Source organism: Solanum stenotomum, unplaced genomic scaffold (genome assembly GCF_019186545.1).
Source record: "Solanum stenotomum isolate F172 unplaced genomic scaffold, ASM1918654v1 scaffold11127, whole genome shotgun sequence".
Classification (NCBI taxonomy): Eukaryota; Viridiplantae; Streptophyta; class Magnoliopsida; order Solanales; family Solanaceae; genus Solanum; species Solanum stenotomum.
In genome coordinates, this window is record NW_026021407.1 from 254768 (window position 1) to 278151 (window position 23384).

Consider the following 23384-nt stretch of genomic DNA (forward strand, 5'->3'; position numbering starts at 1 on the left):
ACTCAGCATATAATACCCCCCAAGCACAAGACTTCATAACTATACAACAACTCCGGTAAATACAACATCAATTATCACATGCATGAATTCAAACATATACAATATTAACAACATGCTCAACAATATACAACTTCACATTTTATATCAAAATATCACAATTATATCACGTCGTTGGTCCTCTCATGGAACCTAAATCAGTGGTCCTCTCATTGAACCCAAACCCAACAGTTAGCATGCCGGAACGTGGCAACCGATCCCATATTTATGCTGAAATGTTGCAACCAATCTCATAGTTATGCTGGAAAGTGGCAACCGATCCCATTCACACACCACATTCACAATCACAAGTATATCATCAAGATCATACATTTAAGTCATGATTTCATGACATTCATCAATTCTCTATCTCATTTACAACAAGTGTGACCAACATTGCAGCATTCATACATATACAAGTATCATAATGAAGCAAAAACAAACAAACATCACACAATCATAGAATCACAACCATCACATATGGATTATTCATCAACACACCTCATGCAAACCCTAATTTAGCCATACTCAACCCTAATTCATCGTCTAAGGCTTCTTTTTAGGGTTTGAAATCATAAATCATTCGGTGCACGAAGGTTTACACATAAATCCTACCATTGATTTACATATATTACACGATGAGCATAAATTTAAATTACTCAATTCATAAACCGTAGCCTACCTGGCACCAACAGTGGCATAAAGGTTTGACTTCGATTCCAGTTTTATGGGTTTTGCAACGGTATATTTGGCGAAGAATTCGCAAGATTTCACCAGCCTCACGCTAGAAATCTCGTTCTCCTTCCTTCCCAAGCTTAGAGTAGCTTTTCTGAGGTTTTTAGAGTGTTTTACGACTTATTTAGGTATTTTAGGAAGATGTAGAAAATAAAATTTCTCGTAATTTACGTTCTGCCTCGCCTATCCCGCCCAGGCGCCAGCTTACCCCGTTGTGGCGCCGCCGCCCTTGCGTCACATGGCTCGCTCTAGCAGGACAAAGGCACAGAAATTTCCCAAATTTTTGTTTCTCCTAATTAACGACGACTTAGGTCGTTAAAGGCTGGCATAGCGGGCCAAGCCCATTATGATAACTCTAACTATACGAGTTGGTATAATACTATGTTTCAAAGATAGTACTTCTTGTTGTACCCTACTTAAACGTAATTCTATAAATATTTCCTTCTTGACCAAAAAATGTGTAAAATCTATTTGTCCCGATTCAAGTGATACATTTTGCTTTTCGAGATCCAAATTTTATAATGATCAATATGAACATTTGACGTAAGACAAATCACCACTTTTAATACTTTTCATATACAATTTCTGAATATCTATTTTTTAATTGATCTAATTCAATCTAACTTCAAATAAAAGTTAAAATATAGCGTTCTTGTCAAACACAAATAATAAATAAATAAATAAATATATTGAGTTGTCTCATTGACTTACGTGTCAGATTACTATTGGGTGTACTATTATACAAATGATAGGCGTGACACACACCAGATAAAGAACAATAAAGCCAAAGCTTCTCCCCCAATTTGTTTTCACAAATCCAAATCCCCAAATTAAGTATACAAGAGCTAGGGTTTTCTTTCAGATTTCTACTTTATTCCTTTTCTCTCTCTCTCTGTTATATATCAAATTTGTTTTCTTTTTGGATTGTGAATTGTTCTTTAAAGTGTAGAGAGAAGAAAAGATGGAGGATGCTTATTGGAATCGTCAACCGCAACTTTCTCAATCTGCTGGATTGCTCAATCAACCGCACCCTGAATATGGTATGAACACGTTTTGTGCTTTTTTGGTAGCATATATATTTTTTTAGGAGGCGAAATGATTTATTTTCTTTATTATTGTTTGTGTCGCTTTGAAATTGAATTGTAATTATCACTTAAATTGCTAAAATTTATGGAATCCTGAAACCATTTTTAGTTTTTTCAGTCATTGAGAACTACATTTAGACATTTGAAATAGTTTCAATTGTAGACTGATGACTGATGAGATTTTGAAGTAAGAGAAATTCATTAAAGTTAGATGGAAATATTTTTGTAGAATGTATTAGATTTTATGAATATTGGAAAGAGTAGAGAAGCTAAGTTCAATTGAACGAAATAATATATTCATTTTTCCCCGTATAAGTCAGTGATTGATTTAGAATTATCATTAAGGAGGTTTGAAAACTGTAAAGGTAGTGCCTAAAATTTATACTTGAAATCTCAAGGTGAATTTTGAACCCCCTTAACCATTGAACCAACCTTTACTCTTGTGTTTAGGGGAGTCAAAATCTATATATGTGCCTAAAATTAAATTAATTACCATATATATATTGGGTAAACTTTTACCGAGGGGATTTAGGTGAACACCCTTCCACCCCTAGATCCTCTCATGTAAATTTTTTGAATAGGTATGACAAATAGGGTGGGTGAAACCTTACCTTGCTACATATTCAACCCATCCTGCCCCGTTTGTTTATTTTTTTCATTTTTTAACTTGCCCTATCCTACCCTATTTAGCCCTGCTTCACCTTGTTCAGTTTTTTACTTTTAAGTTTGTAGTTGTGCACTTTATTTCCCTACAAGCCAAACCATCTTACTTATTATCATCCAATGATTTGGGGGTATTGCAAATGTGGTATGTTCTGAGATTTCATTTGTTCTTCTTACTGGATAAGAATTTGATACATTCTTTATTTCTTAATCAAACATTCAAATTCAAAGTAATTAATTAGTGTCAAAAAGAAATTTGATACTACTATTGCTTGGAAGTTGTTTGAAATTTTTTGAATACACAATAAAATCTAAAAGATACCTCAATATGAAAAATCTAAAAGATAACTCAACAAAAATCTAAAATCTAAAATTTTTCTGTCTCTAATCTCCAAATCAAATTCTTGCAACAATAGTACTCAACAAATTAGTCTTGGCTTAGTTTTCTTCTTTGTCATAAGATACCTCAATGCCACATGATCAATGTGAACCATGACTTTGGTGCCAAGAAAATAAGTTCTAAACTTCTCAAACGCGAAGACTACAACAAGCAATTCTTGTTCAGTCATGATGTAGTTTCTTTGAGCAACATTTAGAGCTTTGTTTGTATAATGTATGGGATGAAGAATCTTCTCACGTATTTGCGCTAACACTATTCCAAGTGTCACTCCACTCGCATCGTACATGACTTCAAATGATTGTCCCAAATACGATGAAATGATGATAGGTACAAAAATTAGCTTCTTTTTCAATCCCTCAAAAGCCTTTAAACAGGACTCATCGAAAACAAACGTCATCTCCTTCTCAAGAAACTTGCGTAATGGGTGAGCAATCTTAGATAACTTTTTGATAAATCTACGATAAAAGTCAGCATATTCCAAAAATCTTTTAACACCCTTTACGAAGATAGGTGGGGGTAATTTTTCAATCACCTCGATTTTAACTCGATCCACTTTAATGCATTTGGTTGAGATTTGATGACCAAAAATTATGTCTTCTTTCACCAAGAAGTGATTCTTTTCCCACTTTAGCACAAGATTGCATTCTTCACATCTTTTTACTAAATCACCTAAATGAGTCAAACAATCATCAAACAAGTCTCTTACAATAGAAAAATCAACCATGAAAATTTCAATGGTGTCTTTCACCATGTTTGAGAAGCTGGGCATCATGCAACGTTGAAAAGTCACTGGTGCATTACACAACCCGAATGACATCCTATTAAAAGCAAACATCTCATATGGACAAGTGAAAGTCGTCTTAGGCTATAGAAATCTGATTGTAGCCTGAACACCTATCAAAAAAACAATATCTCATTTATCAGCAATGTAATCTAACATCTGATCCATGAACGACATTCGAATAGTCCATGCATACTCTCTAACCAGTGGCTAGCCTTATATGAATAAACTCATTCTTTGCATTTAGAACCACAATGATTCCTTTCTTTTTAGGCACACATTGAATATGGTTTACCCATTTACTATCAGCAATCGAATAAACTATTCCAGCATCTAACCACTTGATAATTTTCTTCTTGACAACTTCTTACATATGTAGCTTTAGTATCCTTTGGTGCTCAATGCTCAATTTACAATCAGGAATGAGTGGATTTTTATGAGAACATATGCCCGATGAAATGTCTATGATGTAAACACTACTCCATCTGATTACCCTTTTGAAGCGTCTCAACATAAATGGCAAAGCTTCTACATGCCCTTCGATTAAATCTGTTGCAATGATGATTGAAAAAATATTGTTGACCCGAAAACACATACCTCAAGTGAGATGAGAGAGATTCGAGTTCCAACTTCGGAGGTTCATCAATAGATGATTTTGTAGGCCAAGTCTCTGTATTCTTAAAATTCAGATCTAGTTTATTTGGTGCATAACTGAACTCTCCCAACCCATAAAATGCATTTATCATCTGGTCATATTCCTCAATGTGTTGTCCATCAAAATTAATAACCACTATCGCTAGCACTTTGAGGCCTAGTCTTTCTTCAATAGACACTTCAGATTGCCCAATAGTCAAGTTTACGACAAACACCACTTTGAGATCACTTTTGATGCTTCATTGACGGATAGATGTTGAAAGTTACCTCTTTATTATCCAACCTGAACTTCATCCCTCCTTTATCTATATCAAATAGAGCATGCCCGATTGCAAGAAATGGTCTTCCTATAATGATGGACACTTCAAAATCAACCTCGGGGGTACAAAATCACAAAGTCCCCAGGGAATATGAAAGCTTCAACCTTAACCAAAACATCATGAAGGACATCAATTGATTTTTTTACTGTGCAATTTGTCATAAGTAGCCCCATTGCATTCGATTTGGGGACTTCTAAACCCAACTTTCTGAACATTGATACATGCATTGAGTTTATGCTAGCACTAAAATCACATTGAGATTTAGCAAAACGTAATGTGCCAATTCTACATGGAATTATGAAAGCTACTGGATCCTCCATCTTCTGCATGAACGATCTTATGGCTAGGGCACTATAATGTTGTAACTTATCAGTATCTTCAAAACTAGCATCCCTCTTCATAGTCACTAGATCCTTCATGAATTTTGTAAACCTGACCTTTGTTCTAGAGCTTCAATTAAATGGACGTTGATTGAGAGTTGCTTCAACATCAAGATGAACTTGTGATATTTACCTCTCTCGATTTTCTTGACTTATCTTTGAGGAAAAATGAGATGAGGTCTAGGCATAGGAATTATTTTTTGAGTGGCTTCATTTTTTACTTGAGTTGATCCTTTGGTTCCCCCCACATGTTCAACTTCAGTATCTTTGGGTTCCCTTGGACTTTCCACCTCTCTTGGAATAAGAGGATCCATGGTTTATTTTTCTCCTCGTGTGGTGACTGTCATGCAATATCTATAATTCTTTGGATTTTGGACTGTATTGCTCAGAAGTGTACCTTTCTATTATAGATTTAGGGATGAGAAAATCTGACCGAACTATTGCTCGGTCTACTTGGTGAATATTGCATGTTATTCTACTTTTTGACTCACTCTTGATAAATCGAGGTGTAATTCCTTAAAGTTATAAACAGACGAGTTGAACCTTTTTATCATTGTGTCCATTATGTCTTCAAGCATTTCAAGTCCTAATCCTCCACCTCCATGATACGCTCAAATTACACTTCCTTTCAGNAATACCGTAAACTCACGGTATATCACTCCATTCCGTAGTGGAACATATGCACCACTCTTATATGTTTTGTTATTATCTTTTCTTGCCTAATCACATTCTCTATCTTAACCCTAATTGCGGTTATTATACCCATTCCAATTATAGTTGTTATTACAATTGTAGTTCCTATCCCGATTATAGTAGTTGTCGTGAATGTATTGGCATTATCGATTGAAATTTTTCTCTAAATGTAGTTCCAAACTTGATTCCCTTGACATTGGCATCAAGAATACTGATTGAAAGCTTAGGTGTTGATACGAAACCCCCGTCTAATCATTCATATAAAAGTATCTTATTCATACCCATAATCATCTTGTGGTGGTGCTCTATTTGTGTAGTTGACTGCAGTGACCTTTTCTGCACCGTCCCCTAAATTTCAACACCAAGCCAGCCTTCATTCTTAATTATGCCATCTCTTGACGCATATCCTCAGTTTCTCGATTTGAGTTTGATTAGCTTTTACTGCAAAAGTACTCCTTGAAGTTTCAGTACCTTTAGTAGACCATGTTTTATTTGTTATGGCAACCTCTTAAAGTTTCTCTGCAGCTTACTTAAATGAGTTTTTATGAATGATCTTCCCGTGATAGTGTCCCTATTGCTTTTTCTTTGTTATCCAATGCTCTATAAAATATCTCCATAAGTGAATCATAATTTATTTTGTGGTTGGGTAGAATTCTCAGGTAGCCTGTAAATCATTCTCTTGCAGCACTTATCGATTCTCCAGGTGTCTACTCAAAGTTGTTGATTTTATCTTTCAACCTCAATTTCTTTGATAACTAGTATTATTTATCTATGTTATCTGATGCATCTCAGTTCAAGTTGTGATTGAGTTGTATGAGATCTTAGATAGCCACACAGTTATATCTCCATTTAGTGATAATGGGAACACACGCAACCCGATGACATCCATCTCAAACTTTGTCCTATCCACACTACTCTGAAAAATGTTGACACCTTGGCTAAGATGGGGATATGAGTCTTCGAATGACAGACCAACGAATAATCCTCTAGATATAAGCATTTGCATTAAGCTGCTAGTGAAAACAAACTTTGTTCCAACTGACAGTGTAGGCAACACAATGACACCCGACATCCTAATAATATTATGATCAACCCTATAGTTGTTTCGCACACCACCTTGTGGTCTCTATCTAGTTGAAGGTTGATTTATCACTATCGATTGGTTGTTTTGGTTATTTTATAGTACCTCTTCTCTGTGTGGAAGATTTTGATGTTTAATCTCTTGTTCCATTATGGATCATTCTACATTCTCTGATAGATTTTGATGCTCACCGATGTTATTCATAAGTTGAAGAGCTTTTTGAATTTCAACATTGAACGACGTCAGGAGAATGCCTTGACACCAACTCAAATTCTTGCAATAATAGTACCCGACGAATCAATCTTAGCTTAGAATCCTTCTTTTCTATAAAATACCTTAATGATGCACGATCATTGTGAGCAATGAGTTTGGTGCCAAACAAATAGTATGTAAATTTCTCAAACGTGAAGACTACAACAAGTAATTTTTGTTTAGTCACTGTGTAGTTTCTTTGAGCAACATCCAGAGCTTTGCTTGCATAATATATGTAATGAATATTCTTCTCACGTGTTTGCCTTAACACCAGCCAAATGCCTTTCTACTCGCATTGCACATAACTTCGAATGGTTGTCTCCAATCCAATGAAATCATGATAGGTACACAAATTAGCTTCTCTTTAAATCTCTCAAACACCTCTAGGCATGCCTCATCGAAAATAAATTTTATCCCCTTCTCAAGCATCTTGCATAATGGGTGAGCGATCTTAGAGAAATCTTTGATAAATCTATGGTAAAAGTTAACATATCCCAGAAGCTTCTAACACATTTCACAAAGATAGGTAGGGGAAATTTTTCAATCATCTTGATTTTAGCTCGATCAATTTCAATGCCTTTGTTGGTGATCCGATGGCCAAGAATTATTCTTTCTTTCACCATGAAGTGACACTTTTCCTAATTTAACACAAGATTGCATTCTTCATATCTTTTTACTACATTACCTAGATGAGCCAAAAAATCATCAAACGAGTCTCCTACAGTAGAAAAATCATTCATGAAAACTTCAATTATGTCTTCCACCATGTCTAAGAAGTTGAACTTCATGCAATGTTGAAAAGTCACTGGTGCATTACACAACTCGAATGACATCCTTTTGAAAGCAAACATCCCATATGGGCAAGTAAATGTGGTCTTCTCTTGATCTTCAGAGGCTATAGAAATCTTATTGTAGTTTGAATACCTATCTAAAAAAGTAAAAAAGTACTATCATTTTACCAGCAAGACGATCTAACATTTGATCCATGAATGAAACGATCTTTCTTTGTCCATGCATTTAACTTGTGATAGTCTATGCATATTTTTCAACCACTGACTGACCTCATATGAATGAATTCATTTTTTTTGCGTTTGGAACCACAATGATTCCTCCTTTCTTAAGCACACATTGAAAAATGGCTTACCTATTTACTGTCAGCAATTGGATAAACCACTCCAACATCTAACCACTTAATAATTTTCCACTTGACGACTTCTTACATAGGTTTATTTAGTCTCCTTTGGTGCTCAATGTTTGATTTACAATCAGGCATGAGTTGAATTGTATGAGAACATATGCCCGGTGGAATGCCTATGATATCAGTAATAGTCCATCAAATCACCCTCTTGAAGCGTCTCAACACAGATGTTAATGCCTCTACTTCCCATTCGCTTAAATATGCAGTAATGATGATTAATAAAGTATTGTTTTGACCTAGAAATATATACCTTAGTGAGATGAGAGAACTTTTAGTTCCAACTTCGGAGGTTCATTAATAGATGATTTTGTAGGCGAGGTCTCTCTATTCTTCATATCCAAATTTAGTTTCTTTGGTACAAAACTAAATTTCCCCAACCCATCAAGTGTATTTACCATCTGGCCATACTCCTCAATGTATTCTCTATCGAAATTCATAATCACCACCACTAGCGCCTAGAGGCCTAGTCTTTATTCAATTGACACTTTAAATTGTTTTTCAATAGTCAAATTTATGACGGAAACCACTTTGAGATCACTTTGATGCTTTATCGACTAACAAATATTGAAAGTTACCTCTTCAATATTCAACCTGAACTTCATCTATCCTTTCTCTATATCAACCAGAGCACACCCATTTACAAAGAATGGTCTCCCCAAGATGACGGGTACTTCAAAATCAACCCCGTAGTCCAAAATCACAAAGTTCACAGAGAATATGAAAGCTTTCACCTTAACTAGAACATCGTGAAGGAGACCAATTGATTTCTTTATAGTGAGATCCACCAAAAATAACCGCATTGCAGTCAGTTTAGGTGCTCTTAAACCTAACTTTCTGAACACTGATAAAAGCATCAAGTTTATGCTAGCATCAAAATCACACAGAGCTATAACAAAATGTAATGCGTCAATTGTACATGGAAATATGAAAGGTCCAGAATCCACTCTCTTCTACACGGATGATCTGAAGGTTATATATGGCACTATAATGTAGCAACTCATCATCCCCTTAAAAACTACCAGTCCTCTTCTTAGTCACTAGATTTTTTATGAACTTTGCATAGCTCGACATTTGTTCTAGAGCTTCAATTAGAGAGACGTTGACTGAGAGTTTCTTCAGCATCAAGATAAACTTACGATATTTACCTTCCTCAATTTTCTTGACTAATCTTTGAGGAAAGGGGGAAGAGGTCTAGGAATTGAAATTATCTTTTGGTTGGTTTCCTTTTCTTCCTCGAGTTTATCCTTTGGTTCCCCTACATGTTCAACTTCAGTATCTTTAGGTTCTTTTGAACTTTCCACCTTTATTGGCATAAGAAGATCTACAGTTTGTTTTATACCTTGTGTAGTGACTGCCATGCAATACCTATTATTCTTTAGATTTTAAATTGTATTGCTAAAAAATGTATCTTTCTATTATGGATTTATGGATGAGGAAATCTGACCCAACTGTTGTTCGATCTTCTTGATGGATGTACTATGTGATTCTACTTTGTCACTCACTCTTGATAGATCATTGTGTAATTCCTTGAAGTTATTATCAGATGAGTCGAACATTTTTTTATCATTGTGGCCATTATGTCTTCAAGTCTTGCAAACCCTAATCCTCCATCTCTATTCCCTGGTGAAACATATGCACCACTGTTGTTAGTTCTTGTTATTATCTTTCATTACCTAATTACTTTCTCTATCTTGACCCCAATTTTTGTCATTGTACCTATTTCGATTGTAGTTGTTATCTCGATTGTAGTTTCCGTCCCGATTATAGTTGTTGTCGCGATTGTATTAGCCTTATTGATTGAAATTATTCTCTCAATTATAGTTTCAACCTTGATTCCCTTAACCTTGGCACCAAGAATAATGATTGGAAGCTTGAGCGTTGGTCCGAAAACCTCCGTCTAATCATGCACATAGTAAGCATTTTCTTCATATCCATAATCATCCCTTGGTGGTGCTCTATTTTGGTAGTTGACCGCATTGACCTTTTCTGCACCGTGCCCTAAATGTTTTAACACTGGCCAACATCCGTTCTTAATTGTGCCACCTTTTGACGCATATCCTCAGCTGCATGGTTTGAGTGTTGGTTGGCCTTCACTGCAAAAGTACTCTTTGAAGTTTCAGTACCTCTAGTAGACCATGCTTGATTTATTTTGCAACCTTTTCAAGTTTCTTCACAACTTACTCAAATGAGTTTCTCATGAATGTTCCTCCCCTGATAGTGTCCATTGTTGCTTTTTCATTGTCATATAATGCTCTTTAGAATATCTCCATAAGTGACTCATAATCTATTTTGTGATTAGGTATACTTTTTAGGTAGCTTGTAAATCATTCCCATGCAACACTTATCGACTCTCCAGGTGTCTACTCGAAGTTATCGATTTTATCCTTCAACCTCAACTTCTTTGATAACTAGAAGTACTTATATTCATTATGCATCTCAGTCTAAGTTGTGATTGAGTTGTATGGAAGCTCAGATAGTCATACAGTTACATCTCCAGTTAGTGATAATGGGAACACACACAACTCGATAACATCCATATCTAAGTATGGCCTACCCACACTTCTTTGACAAACACCGACAACTTTGCTAAGATGGGCATATGGATCTTCAGGTGTAAGGCAGTGAACAATCCTTTAGCTGTAAGCATTTATATTAAGCTGCTAGTGACAACGAACTTTGATCCAATTGGCAGTGGAGGTAACACGATGACACCCGACGTCCCAATAGTATGATGATCAACCCTATAGTTGTTCCGCACACCACCTTGTGGTCTCTATATGGTTGAAGGTTGATTTCTCGCTATCAGTTGGTTGTTTTGGTTATTTCATGGTACCTCTTCTCTATGTGGAAGATTTTTATGGTCAATTTCTTCTTCCAATCCTACTCGCTCTGCGTTCTCTGCTAGATTTTGATGCTTAACGGTGTTATTCATAAGTCGAAGAGCTTTTTGAATTTCAGGATTGAACAGAATAAGGGGAATGCCTTGTGATGCTTATCGTGACTAACGAGACTAACCTACGGTATGAGTGTCTACGATCGTCGATAGTATAGTAACCCAACTAAAGGTTGGGGTTGTGTCCCAAGGGAGTGGTTTTGAGAATTGATAGAAAAATAAAATTAAGCTCTAACTAGTCGTAGCTAAAGATATTAATGAACAAAAACATGGTAAATAAAAGGGGTGACACGAAAGTGTCAAATATTGATTTGGGGGTTTTGTTACAAGTAGTGAAAGCAACAAAAATTAACAAGAAAATCAAGTATGGGGAAATATTCTTGGGGTGTGACAAGAATACAAGTTGAGATAAATAGTTGGGTACATGCTTTTGATAAGAAATTTGTAAGATAATAGTGACTAGGCTAAGCTTTAAATGGAAATAAGTTCCCTCTCGGGCAACTTACCCTATTTCAAATGTGTTTCTCTCAGACACCCATTTGCGGCATGAAGACCAGTCTACGCCTTACCCCACTCACTCTCTCGAACTGAGTGTTAGGATATGGGACTAAGGCTCACCTTCTCGGGATGAACCTCATGTCAACCCACTCCTTAGGCCATCAGTCTAGTGGTTTTGGTTTCGGTTTCGCGACCTCCTTCTCGGGCAAGCCGAAAACACATGAGTGGCTTTGTATTTGCAACTACAAACCCTTTAGATTAAACCACAACCACTAGGTGAAATCACCATTAAACTACATCTAACCTATCAGCAAGCAAGACCCAACAATAATATCAACACATATTTGCTAAATCACACCCCAAGAAGGGGGTTTTTAGCCACACATCAAGAAATAGCAAAATACACCTAAAACGATAGTAAAATCAAATGGGTATAAGAAATTAAACCTTAATTTGAGCAAGGAAAGAAGAATAGAGAAGACCCACTTCCAACTTGGGGAAGATGAACTCATTTCTTCAAGTTCCCAAAAACCCTCTCCAAACTTGAGAGAAAATATCTAAAAAGTACTATTCTATTATGGAAATTAAAATAAAAGTTCGACACTTAAAAATAATAATAAGTTCAGTATTTATAGACTTCAGAAAATAGCGCTGGCGGATCTTTCGGCGAAGTTAGTCGATGTCACCAAATGACTTCAGCGACTCGCCCTTCGTTTGTCTCATCACCGTTTTGTGCTTGCCTTCAGCACCTTCACATTCTGGACCATTGGGCAATATAGTACTGCTTCGCGGAACTATTCGACGGAGCGCCGACTGCTTCTTTCATCGCCTTTTTTATCTTTCTCCTTCAAGGCTTCGTGTACTGGAACAAAGGGGGGAGTAAATCACTTCGCGATGCTTGGGTTTCAGCTTCATCGTTCTTTTCAGCCTTTTTGTTCCTTTTTGCGCCTAAGTATCCATGCTTTCACTAAAACTTCAAATACCTGAAACTTAAGAGTTTTCATCAGATATTTAGACAAAATAAGCATTCGAGGACACTATTCTTATCAAAATTAAGCCCTAAATGAGTCCAATTTGTGGACTCATCACCTTGACTCCGCGTATTTGACATACACTATAACTTAACATGTATGAACAAAAACAAAAAAAAAAAATGTAAATCAGGAAAAAATAACTAATAGTACAATTACACAATTAGTCTAATCTAAAATCCTTATTCCCTGACATCATTGCCAAAATTTAGTACACCCAAATAACACCTTCAAAAGAAGTATAAAACAGTCGTTCAAATAAAGAACCTAACAATGGTTAGGATCGATCCCAAGAAATATGAGGTCTAGACTTAGCTTAATTGTTTGTTAATTGTACTTTTAATTGAGTTATTTCCTTGATATGGGGGGGGGGGGGGGGGGGGGTTAAGTGACAAAATATTAATTGAATGATTTTAAGTAACAAGTATTAAAGTAAGCAGAGTTTTTGTTTGAAAGAATCAACAGAAGATGAAACTAGGGTATTTGTTTTCCCTACAAGTTCTTAACTCAGTAAACCTTATAGTAGTAACCTTGTATAGTGTTTAGCAGGCAAGATCGGTAAGTTAGATATCACCTAAATGGTTGGTCCCACAAATAAGTGAATTTCACCACGCAACTTAGCTCGTCTATGAATGTGTGCTTTACTAATCCTTACCCTTGACCCTAGATTAGCTATCCTTTGGTCCGTTCAAGATATTAGATGGGGGTTGGTAGCCTCTAATCTCCGTTGTGTAGTCTATTTTCCCATTCATTATCCCCTTGGTCTGATGAGTAGGAATTCTAACACGGGCCTCCATTAAAAAACAATCAAAGTGAAGAGAAAAACAATGGATGCATGAATACTATTCAATAATTACTAGTTATTAGGTATACTTTGTTAGTTCCTCATGGTTCCCATAATCCTAGTTGTGGAATTAGCTATTCATGCTTGGGTGATCACAATTCATATTAATTTGGTTAAGATAAATCATGAAGTTATAATTAGAATAGTTGAATTCCATATAAACCAAATAATTCAAGAATTAAATGTAAAAGTGGTTCACAAGTTAATTCTCAACCACAAAAATCTGAACCCTCGAAAATAAATATAGGAAAAGTATTTATAAACATCTAATCCAAAATAAAATAAACTAGGGAAACTAAGGGAAAACAGGATTCGACAACAGTTCCTACGACCCACTATCTACAGACCGTAGGTCCTCCTACGGGTCGTGGAGTCCATCTGTGGAAGCAGTCTTCATATCACATCCTCATGATCCTTTCTAGTCCTACGGTAAGTAGACCATTGTACGGTCCAGTTTGCTCACTTCTAGTCCAAATACTGGAACTCAATTCTCTGATGTCTTCTACGGGCCTGGATCTACAGCTTGTAGAAAGTCCTACAGCTCGTGGTCCTCTCTCGTAGCTCCACACTTGTCTTCAAAATATGTTGATCCTTTCTACGAGTTCCTCTTATGGTTTGTAGAAGTTTCTACGACTCATACATTGACTCGTGGAATCCCCAAAACAGTTGCTAACACTGTATCTTCAATCTCTGCTGCCAAAACCTATTTTCCTGCAATATAAAGACAAAATACCATCAAATCTACTAACAAATCCTCAAAAGACATGCAGAACTCCAAGTTTAAAGAATTACAAGTACCATAAATTCATGGTACATCACCTTACTCCAGTCCAGTTGGAGATAGATAAATTGAAAACATCGAAATGTCTAGTGGTTGTCTTATCATGTCTTCTGGTAATAAATCTCCTTTTATGTAGTTTCTCTGTGCATGTATTGAAACACAAAAACATCAGGAGACTTGGAGGTTTGTAGAGCATTATCTTGAAAATGGTAAGATTTGGCTCTTCAAAAGTTAGGTTAATCAATTACTTAAGCTTTATGGCCAAATTAATCATGGTTTTATTAACTTTTAGAATTAGAAAGGACATGTCTTGAGTTTTGACCAATTTACAGTTATAGTTACATTCTGCATTCACTTTGTTATCTGTTTTGACCATATTTCTTTGCAGTACCAGAAATGCCACAATCTGGGATGCCATCAGCTGATGAAGTGCATCATTACTTAGGAAGGAATGATGATGGTATAGGACCTCAAGTAGTGAACACACAATCAATTGGATTAGCAGATGATCGTGGTGTACCTCGAGTAATGGGCACACAGTCAATCGGATCAGCATATGATCGTTATCTCCAGAGTTTGGTAATCACTGAAGCTGAAAATGCTCCTACATTTTTCCGTGGGTCAAAGCTAGCCAGAGCAGGTGGTGGTGGTAGTAAACCTACCCTTGGTGTTCGTGATCCCCTTTCATCGGCTCGTGGGCCAGAGCTAGCTAGAGCAGGTGGTGGTGGTAGTATACCTGCCCTTGGTGTTCGTGATCCCCTTTCATCTGCTCGTGGGCCAGAGCTAGCTAGAGTAGGTGGTGGTGGTAGTATACCTGCCCTTGGTGTTCGTGATCCTCTTCCATCGGCTCGTGGGCCAGAGCTAGCACCAAATAGAAGACGGAGGCCTCGTGAAACACTAACTCTCCCTCCTGGTGCTTCTAACACTCTCTTCATAGAGGGACTTCCTTCAGACAGCACCAGAAGAGAAGTAGCTCGTATCCTTTGAGATGGCATTGAATGAATCATTATTAATTTTTGAATATATATATATATATCTGTTGCTTGTTCCCTAACTACACTTAAAAAAGATATTTTTCGTCCTTTTATAGGCTACAAAGAAGTGAGACTTGTTAAAAGGGACTCAAAATATGTAAGTTGATGTTTATGCCTTTCTATTAGTATAGTAAGTATATATATGTGTTTTGATTAAAAAAAAAACTTCATTTTTCAGCCTGCTGAAGATCCTATCCTTGGGTTTGTAGATTTCAGAAATCCAGCGTGTGCCGCTACTGCCTTGAGGGCATTGCAAGGTGATTTTTCACTGTATAAAGAAATTGATGTTGCTAATATTTTACATTATAAACTAATCTTACAAGTGGTCTGATCTGCTGTTGAATTTTGTCAGGTTACAAAATGGATGAAGATGGCATTCATTCTACCTACTTGAGGTTGCAGTTCTCCAAGTTTCCAGGTCGGAGGTTTGGTGGTCGTGGGAAGCGATAAATAATATCCACCTGCTTCTTATTTATGTACTGCTCCGTTTGAATTTACTTATTTATTATGTACTGTTACTGGAAACTGCAATTATACAATTGGCTCAACAGTGGGCGCGCGCTAGCCATGGTTACAGTAATATGCATTCTATTGGTTTTTGAAGCGGAGTTTTCCGCTTCAACAGCCAGTGAAACTTAGTTTCTGAGACTGTACAACTTGAGTTTTATGTTCTTCTAAAACTTGGATTATGCTATGATTTAAGGTTTGCAAGTTTTCTTTTGTTGTGTATTTGTTAAGCGTTATCCTAGAAATGTTTTTTTTTCTGGTGTAATTGGAATTTTTGTAATATGGAAGCTAATTAAGTGTGGCAAATGGGGTAGTTTGGGTTGATTTAAGTGAGTTGAATCAATAGATTGGTTATTTCTGTCTTCTGCACAAGTTGGGGATAAAATGGGTGAGAATGTTTGGATCAGTTTATTTTAAGTGTTCTTACGTCAAAATAGTTTTAAAGCATTTTTGTAGAGTTCGTATAGATTAAAAATGTGATTATAACCACTTGTTTTTAATTAATCTCAAAAGACAAAATAAGCTAGAACCCATACGGTAGAAATCTTAACTTGTGATTTTTGTCTTACTAGTTCTTGGACACGTGTGTTCCATATTAATTACTATAAAATTTTCAAAATATATTATACTAAAAATATGTATATATGAGCAACTGAATATCTAAATTAAAGGAAAAAACTAAAACTCAAAATAATGAACAATGAGCCTATCCATATTACTTGATTCTTAAATGCAATATTATTAGATATTATGTGAACTTACAATGAACAACTAAATTTAATGAACAACTAAATTTAATTAGTAAGTAAATTTTTAGACCCTACATTTTGAGTATATTCATTTTTCTATTATTCCTTCACTAGTGAATATAGCCACGATTACGAAGCGGGTTATAAGTTTATTAGTGAATAAATAAATATTTCTTTTATAAATTTAATCTAGATAAAAATAGAAAATTATAAATATAAATATAAATCTTTCAGTTGGAACTCATGGATTGATTAGTTATAATTTCTAAAACATTACACCTTATTTGAATGATTGAAGAAATGAAGTGAAGAAGATTATATTGAAATCCTAAATATACATAAACTTGATATACCAGCTAAATTATTACTCATTCAATATTAATATTCTCTATCATACGTGATTTCTTTTTTTTTAAACCTCATAATTATATAAGAAATTTTAATATTGAGTATGTTAAGAAAGTTTTATTTATAGAAAAAATAAAGAGAAGAAAATAGCAAAAAAATTAATAGATTGATGAGAGGCATTTAAGGAAATGAAATAAATAGCAATAATAAGAAAAAACATATCTTTTATTTGAAAGAAAACGTAAGAAAAAGAAAAGAGAGAAAAACTTGAAGGAATGAAATAAATGTTAATAATTAATGAAGAAAGAAATATATTATTTTTACAATTTCTTTGATCATTTTTTTTAAAAAAAAGTTCGAAATTCTGAGAAAAAAAAAATAGTGATATTGCCCAATGAGACATTCAATGTATATACATTAAACACTTATTATACTTTAAATATACACCGACAATAACTACAAAGTACAAACATTTCCGTTACAGGACTGAAATACTTTCTAAACCGCTAGACTAAAAATGTTAAGATTATACAAGTCGATTAATATCGTTTCTAATTAACTAGTAAATGTTGCCGTGCTACGCGCGGTGTAAAAAATGTTTTAATTTTTTTAATTTTCAAATTCAAATAAATTTGATAACAAACTTTAACACTTAAATTTGTAATTTAACTTGATTCATGAATTGATTTTATCGAGAAAAAAAATCCTTAAATTAGCACTGGCTAATATCCTTTTTTTTTTTTGGGTTGAATAGTAGCTATTATTTTATGTTAGTTATAATATAATAATTAAGAATTTGTTACTTTATTATCCATTTGAATGAGTTCTCAAAATTAAATATGGTCACCTTTGATATTTTGTAAAAATTTAAAAATGGGACTTTTAGTCTTTTAATTTTTTTAAAAAATATATCAAAAGAATTAATTCCAACACTATTTNTCGGGAAAAAAAATCCTTAAATTAGCACTGGCTAATATCCATTATTTTTCTGGGTTGAATAGTAGCTATTATTTTATGTTAGTTATAATATAATAATTAAGAATTTGTTACTTTATTATCCATTTGAATGAGTTCTCAAAATTAAATAAGGTCACCTTTGATATTTTGTAAAAATTTTAAAGTGGGACTTTTAGTCTTTTAAATTTTTTTAAAAATATATCAAAAGAATTAATTCCACCACTATTTTTCGATTCTCCCTTTTTTCTTATTTTCTTTTTCATTTTTTCATTTTTGCTTATTTAGTTCCTCTAAGAAAACAGTAACAATTAGCATCGTATCTTAAAAGAATCAAGTTAGCTTGTCTTTAATTTTCTTACTAATTTATATTAAAAAAATAGAAATAATTAGCATCGTATCTTAACATAATCAAGTTAGCTTGTCTTTAACTTTCTACTAATTTATGCAAAATGTCAAAAATGATTTCTCTTAATTAATTTTTGGGATAAGGGTCTGAAAAATACCTCAACTTTAGTCGATTTTTTTGTTGCAATACTAAACTTTCATGAGGACCTATTACCTCCATATACTATTTAATACCGTATATTTTACCCCCTGAACTATTTAATAGTGTATTTTAAAGGTATATATGTGCCCACGTGGACACATTACTATTTATAATTTTGCATTATTTTTTATGTCCACGTGGGCAAATATATATGTTTAAAATATGATATTAAATAGTCTAGGGAGGTAATAGGTCCTCATGAAAGTTTAGTATCGCAACAACAAATTCGATCAAAGTTGAGGTATTTTTCAGACCCTTATCCCTTAATTTTTCTTATATTTTTTATGATTGATATTTTATTGAAAATTTAAAAATAACTTCACAATAATTTCGATTATCTCCCGCCGCTAAGTGTATCTACAAACACATTTTAATGTTTTTCAAGAATTGTTTTTTACGCTACCTTTTATTAATGATCTTGCTCTTATAATTTCATATCATAAAATCCAAATCAATTTTGATCTTTTATATATCTTATTTTGTATCCTCCTTGATAGAAATAAAAACACTTACATAAAGTAGTCTTTATCGATAGCTTTTGCACTACAAAATTAAAGTAGAGGACAATTAAGCTCAAAACAAATATATTTGGATAGAAATATTATTTTGATGTGATTTTTTCAGATGTCACAAGCTTGAACATTAAGGGGTCGTTTGGTTACTGGTTAGAGTTATGCAGATATTAGTTATGTAGGTATTACTTATGCATGTATTAGTTATGTAGATGTTAGTTATGTAGGTATTAGTTATGCAGGTATTGGTTATATAGGTATTAGTTATGCAGGTATTGGTTATGCATGTATTAGTTATACATGAATTCATTATGTAGGTATTAATTATACAAATATTAATTATGTAGGTATTATTTATGTAGGATTTAATTATGTAGAAATTATAATACATATATTATTACTTTTGATTATTTAATTTATTGTAAATTAATATACGTTTTTGTTTTTAAATCAAAAAATTATAATGCTTGTATCCAAAATAAAATGCAATAGCCCCCCGGGGTTGGGGGGGGGGGGAGGGGAGGTTAGTAGAAATCTATAGTGTGATGCGCACAAATAACAAAATGCAACAGTTCGGGTCGCGGGGTTGGTTGCCAGTCCTTTTTTAAAAAAATGATTTCTTAATCTTGTGAATTAATATTAATATACATTATTATTTACAAACAAATAATTAAGTAAACAAATTAAGGGTAAATATGTAATTTTATTATTTTAATTCATGTATAACTAATATCCTCATAACTTATTCCACTTTCTAGCCTGCATAAAATTATACATAGATTTCTTCATAAGTTATGTGAGTATTAGCTATGTAAAATTACAAAAATGCAATCAAACACCACATAAAATCAATTCATGAATAACTTTTATACAACATTTGGAGACACACCAACCAAACATTGTATAAAATTTATACATGAATAATTTTGATTCTATTTACAAACCAAACATGGTATAAAACTAATACATGAATAACCAAGTTATTCATGTATTAACTTTGCCCTTATCGAGTAATCAAACGGCCCCTAAGTAATTGAGGATTATGAAGGTATAAAGTTGGAAGTTATAGATATTACTAATAAGTACCAATTAAGTATAGAGGTTATGAAAGATGAAGAGGTGTGAGTTTAGGATAAAAATTAAATAAAAATAAATAAATAGAAAAAAAGTAAAAAAAAATACATATTTTTTAATAAATAAAAGTATGTTTAAGTAAAATCGTCCACCATATTTTATGGTTTAATTTTATTATTTGGCATATTTTCTATTTATCTTATTTTAGAAATTTCAAATTAATTAAAAGTCTCTAAATATGCTTCTACTAATAAACATTACTTTTAATAATTACTATTATTTTGAAATATATATTTTGCATCAGAAAGAGAATGTTAGATGAAATTGAATTTCAGATCAGTAAAAATAAGATATACTGACGGTTTTCCAATTAACTAAGCTGATAAGGAACCAATCATCTCTTGTTGCATTGGAGATTTGGTTGGAGAACTATAAACAATCCTTACAATAACAACAACAAAAAAACATAAAAATAAAGTTAACTAATCAAGTAAAAATATTAAAGAATATTTAGTTATGATTTGAAGACAAAAGATATATTAAACTACTCATTTAGTTAATTTTATTCGAATATCAAAGAAAAATGATAAAATTTCTATAAGGGTATGAGAAATTTCAGAAAATCGTATCGCTTTACAAAAGATGGAGACATCATATGTAAATCTTAAGCAACTACAAACGTGGGAAGGGAAGGATTAAGAAAAAAGTGATATGATTTAAGGTGAAGAAGTAAATTAGGGATATAATTAAGTGAACAAAGCTTTATTTTAGGTTATTTTTAAAGAGTAGTGTATCTCATTGTAGTTGACTTCAAATCTATTACATAATTATTAATTAATAAATAGTAGAATAATCGATAATTATTTGAAAGTATAGATGTAATTAGTAGATATGGTATGAATATATGTCTAATTATACATTTTTTTTTCTTTTATTATTCAGAATCAATTATTTAGCAAACAAAATGAGCTATTAAAGAAGAGTTTATTTTGGTTTCAGATACAAAAATAAGAAGGGAAAAGGCCTAAAGTTACGTCTGAATTTGTCTCGAAAGTTAGTTACACACTTAAACTATCATGGTGACGTATTACACATGTACTATTTAAAAGCGAATACATTTACCCCTAAAACTAACGTGGTAAAAAAAATTAAAATAAATAAATAAATAAAGTGTGTTTAATGAGAAATAAAATAAAAAAGATAAATCAAAAGATCTTCTTTCCAGCACCACCCTACCCCTCACCCCCACCCCGTGCCTCTTCTTCTTCACACCTACCCGCATCGTTGTCTTCTTCTTTCGTTTTTTATTTTTCATCACCTTCCATACCCGATTTTTACCAACCCCACCCCACCTCCACCAGAATCCTCCCCCCTCCCTATTCCTTACATATATTTAGATTAAGACTACAAGATTAAAAGGTCATGTTTACTTGATCTCTATATCCAATCAAAATCAGAAAAAAAAAATAACTAAAAAATTAATAGCTACAACAAATTAAATGAGTTACAATGAAGAAAACATTTGTAAACAAAGTAAATCATAATAAAAGATGTTGAAACAAGAAACATGTTTTTATTCAAACTTAAAGAGTTTTACCAAGGAAATTGATCACTTGAAATCAACAACAAAAGCTAAACTTGAATAAAGAAGTTCAACACTTGCTACTTATAAAATTAAAAAGACTGAAAGGAAAAAACATAATTTGCTGAACCATGTGATTTTTTATTTATGATAAAATAGCTCCAACTTCAGCATAATATTCTTTAATTGCTCGAGTCAACCACCTTTTTGCCCTTGTTGCCACCTTGAGGCTTCCTTTTAATTTTAACTGGCACAATTAAAAAATCAATTAATATTAATATACGTACGAAATTATTTCATTTTTATTTGACTTATAATTTTAAAAATTTAAAAGTATTAAGAAAAAAATGATTTACGAAAGCTTGGATTCTGCTTAAGCATACGCAAGTGAGGATCCAGTGGCAGACCTTTGTCAGCAAAGCTTGAATCATACAACCCATTGCCAAGAGGGCTACATTCAAATCAACAATTATTATTAATATTTTCACAACTAATTTATTGTATTTTCATATCGTACAAAATAAACTCATGATTTTATTTTTATTTGTAATTCATTATATTTTAAGAAGTTGTCACATATATATATAAACTTTTTGTTCAAAAACAAATAAATCAATTTTAAATTCCTAGAAATATTCTAGTTTTATCAAAAAAAAAAAGAATGTTCCCTGGTCGTCCGTGGAACTTCTTTCTTCCTCCTTTTAATTTCTTGCTCAACAGCTTCTTTCTATAGTAATTTCATTAAAATTGAAAATTACATATTGTTTTATTATTCTAAACTGTTATATATAGTGAATAAAATTATTTTTTCTTAAAAAAAGAATTTGACAAATTTAATTATTAAAAATAAATTAGGAATGAGATATACTCTTGAAAAATAAGATTCATCATGTGTCCTTGATATATCATCGCGTGCATACCTAGCCTGTATTTATTTACATTAGAAAATAGGCTTTAAGTAATATTTCATAGTAAAAGAAATATTAATAATTCATTAACAATTCAAATAAGGAAATATAATAGTAATAATAATAATAATAATAATTACAATAATAAGAAAATATTTTAAAAAAAAACCATGAAATCATTCAATTGTGAAATTTCCTGTATTGGAGGAACAAAATGCCCAATGGGGTTAGCACTATTTTCCTATACAAAAAAAAAGGAAAAATTGTATATAATAGCAAACTATTAATTCAAATTAAATGCTATAAATATAGTTTGATTTAATTGTACCTCATAGCAAACTATTGCTATTTCACTTCTCTCCTGGTGAATCTCGCTCGCCACTCTCGTTCTCTCCCTCGCCTCTCTCGTGTTTATACAAAAGCAAGTGTATAAAGTGTGTTTGTGTTTGTATAAAGCGAGAGAAAATTGTATATATACATATATTTTCGTTCCCCTCTCTCCCTTCTCCTAGATCTCGCTCGCCACTCTCCCAGATCTCGCTCTCTCACTCGCCTCTCTCACTTTATACAAAAAAACGCAAATTGTATAAAATGTGTTTGTGTTTGTATAAAGCGAGAGAAAATTGTATATATACATATATTTTCGTTCTCCTCTCTCCCCTCTCCCAGATCTCGTTCGCCCCTCTCCCAGATCTCGCTCTCTCACTCGCCTCTCCCACTTTATACAAAAACGCAAATGTATAAAATGCGTGAAAATTGTATATATACATATATTTTCGTTCCCCTCTCCTAGATCTCGCTCGCCACTCTCCCAAATCTCGCTCGCTCACTCGCCTCTCTC

At 33.3% G+C, this 23384-nt stretch overlaps 1 protein-coding gene across 1 annotated transcript; it reads left to right on the top strand.

The window, feature by feature from the left end:
• The first annotated feature begins 1732 nt into the window (after positions 1–1732).
• LOC125849858 (RNA-binding protein 1-like) lies at positions 1733–15809 on the top strand. The gene is made up of 6 exons (XM_049529828.1): positions 1733–1811; positions 14714–14965; positions 15122–15301; positions 15395–15456; positions 15538–15616; positions 15712–15809. Exons 1-6 carry the CDS (start codon positions 1733–1735, stop codon positions 15807–15809), a joined length of 750 nt encoding a protein of 249 aa, XP_049385785.1.
• Positions 15810–23384: the final 7575 nt, after the last annotated feature.

Coding starts and splice junctions, on each gene's coding strand:
- LOC125849858 (XM_049529828.1), top strand. CDS start 1,733: ATGGAGGATGCTTATTGGAATCGTCAACCGCAACTTTCTCAATCTGCT. Junction 1,812..14,713: donor TCAACCGCACCCTGAATATG/GTATGAACACGT, acceptor ATTTCTTTGCAG/TACCAGAAATGCCACAATCT. Junction 14,966..15,121: donor GTCAAAGCTAGCCAGAGCAG/GTGGTGGTGGTA, acceptor TAGCTAGAGTAG/GTGGTGGTGGTAGTATACCT.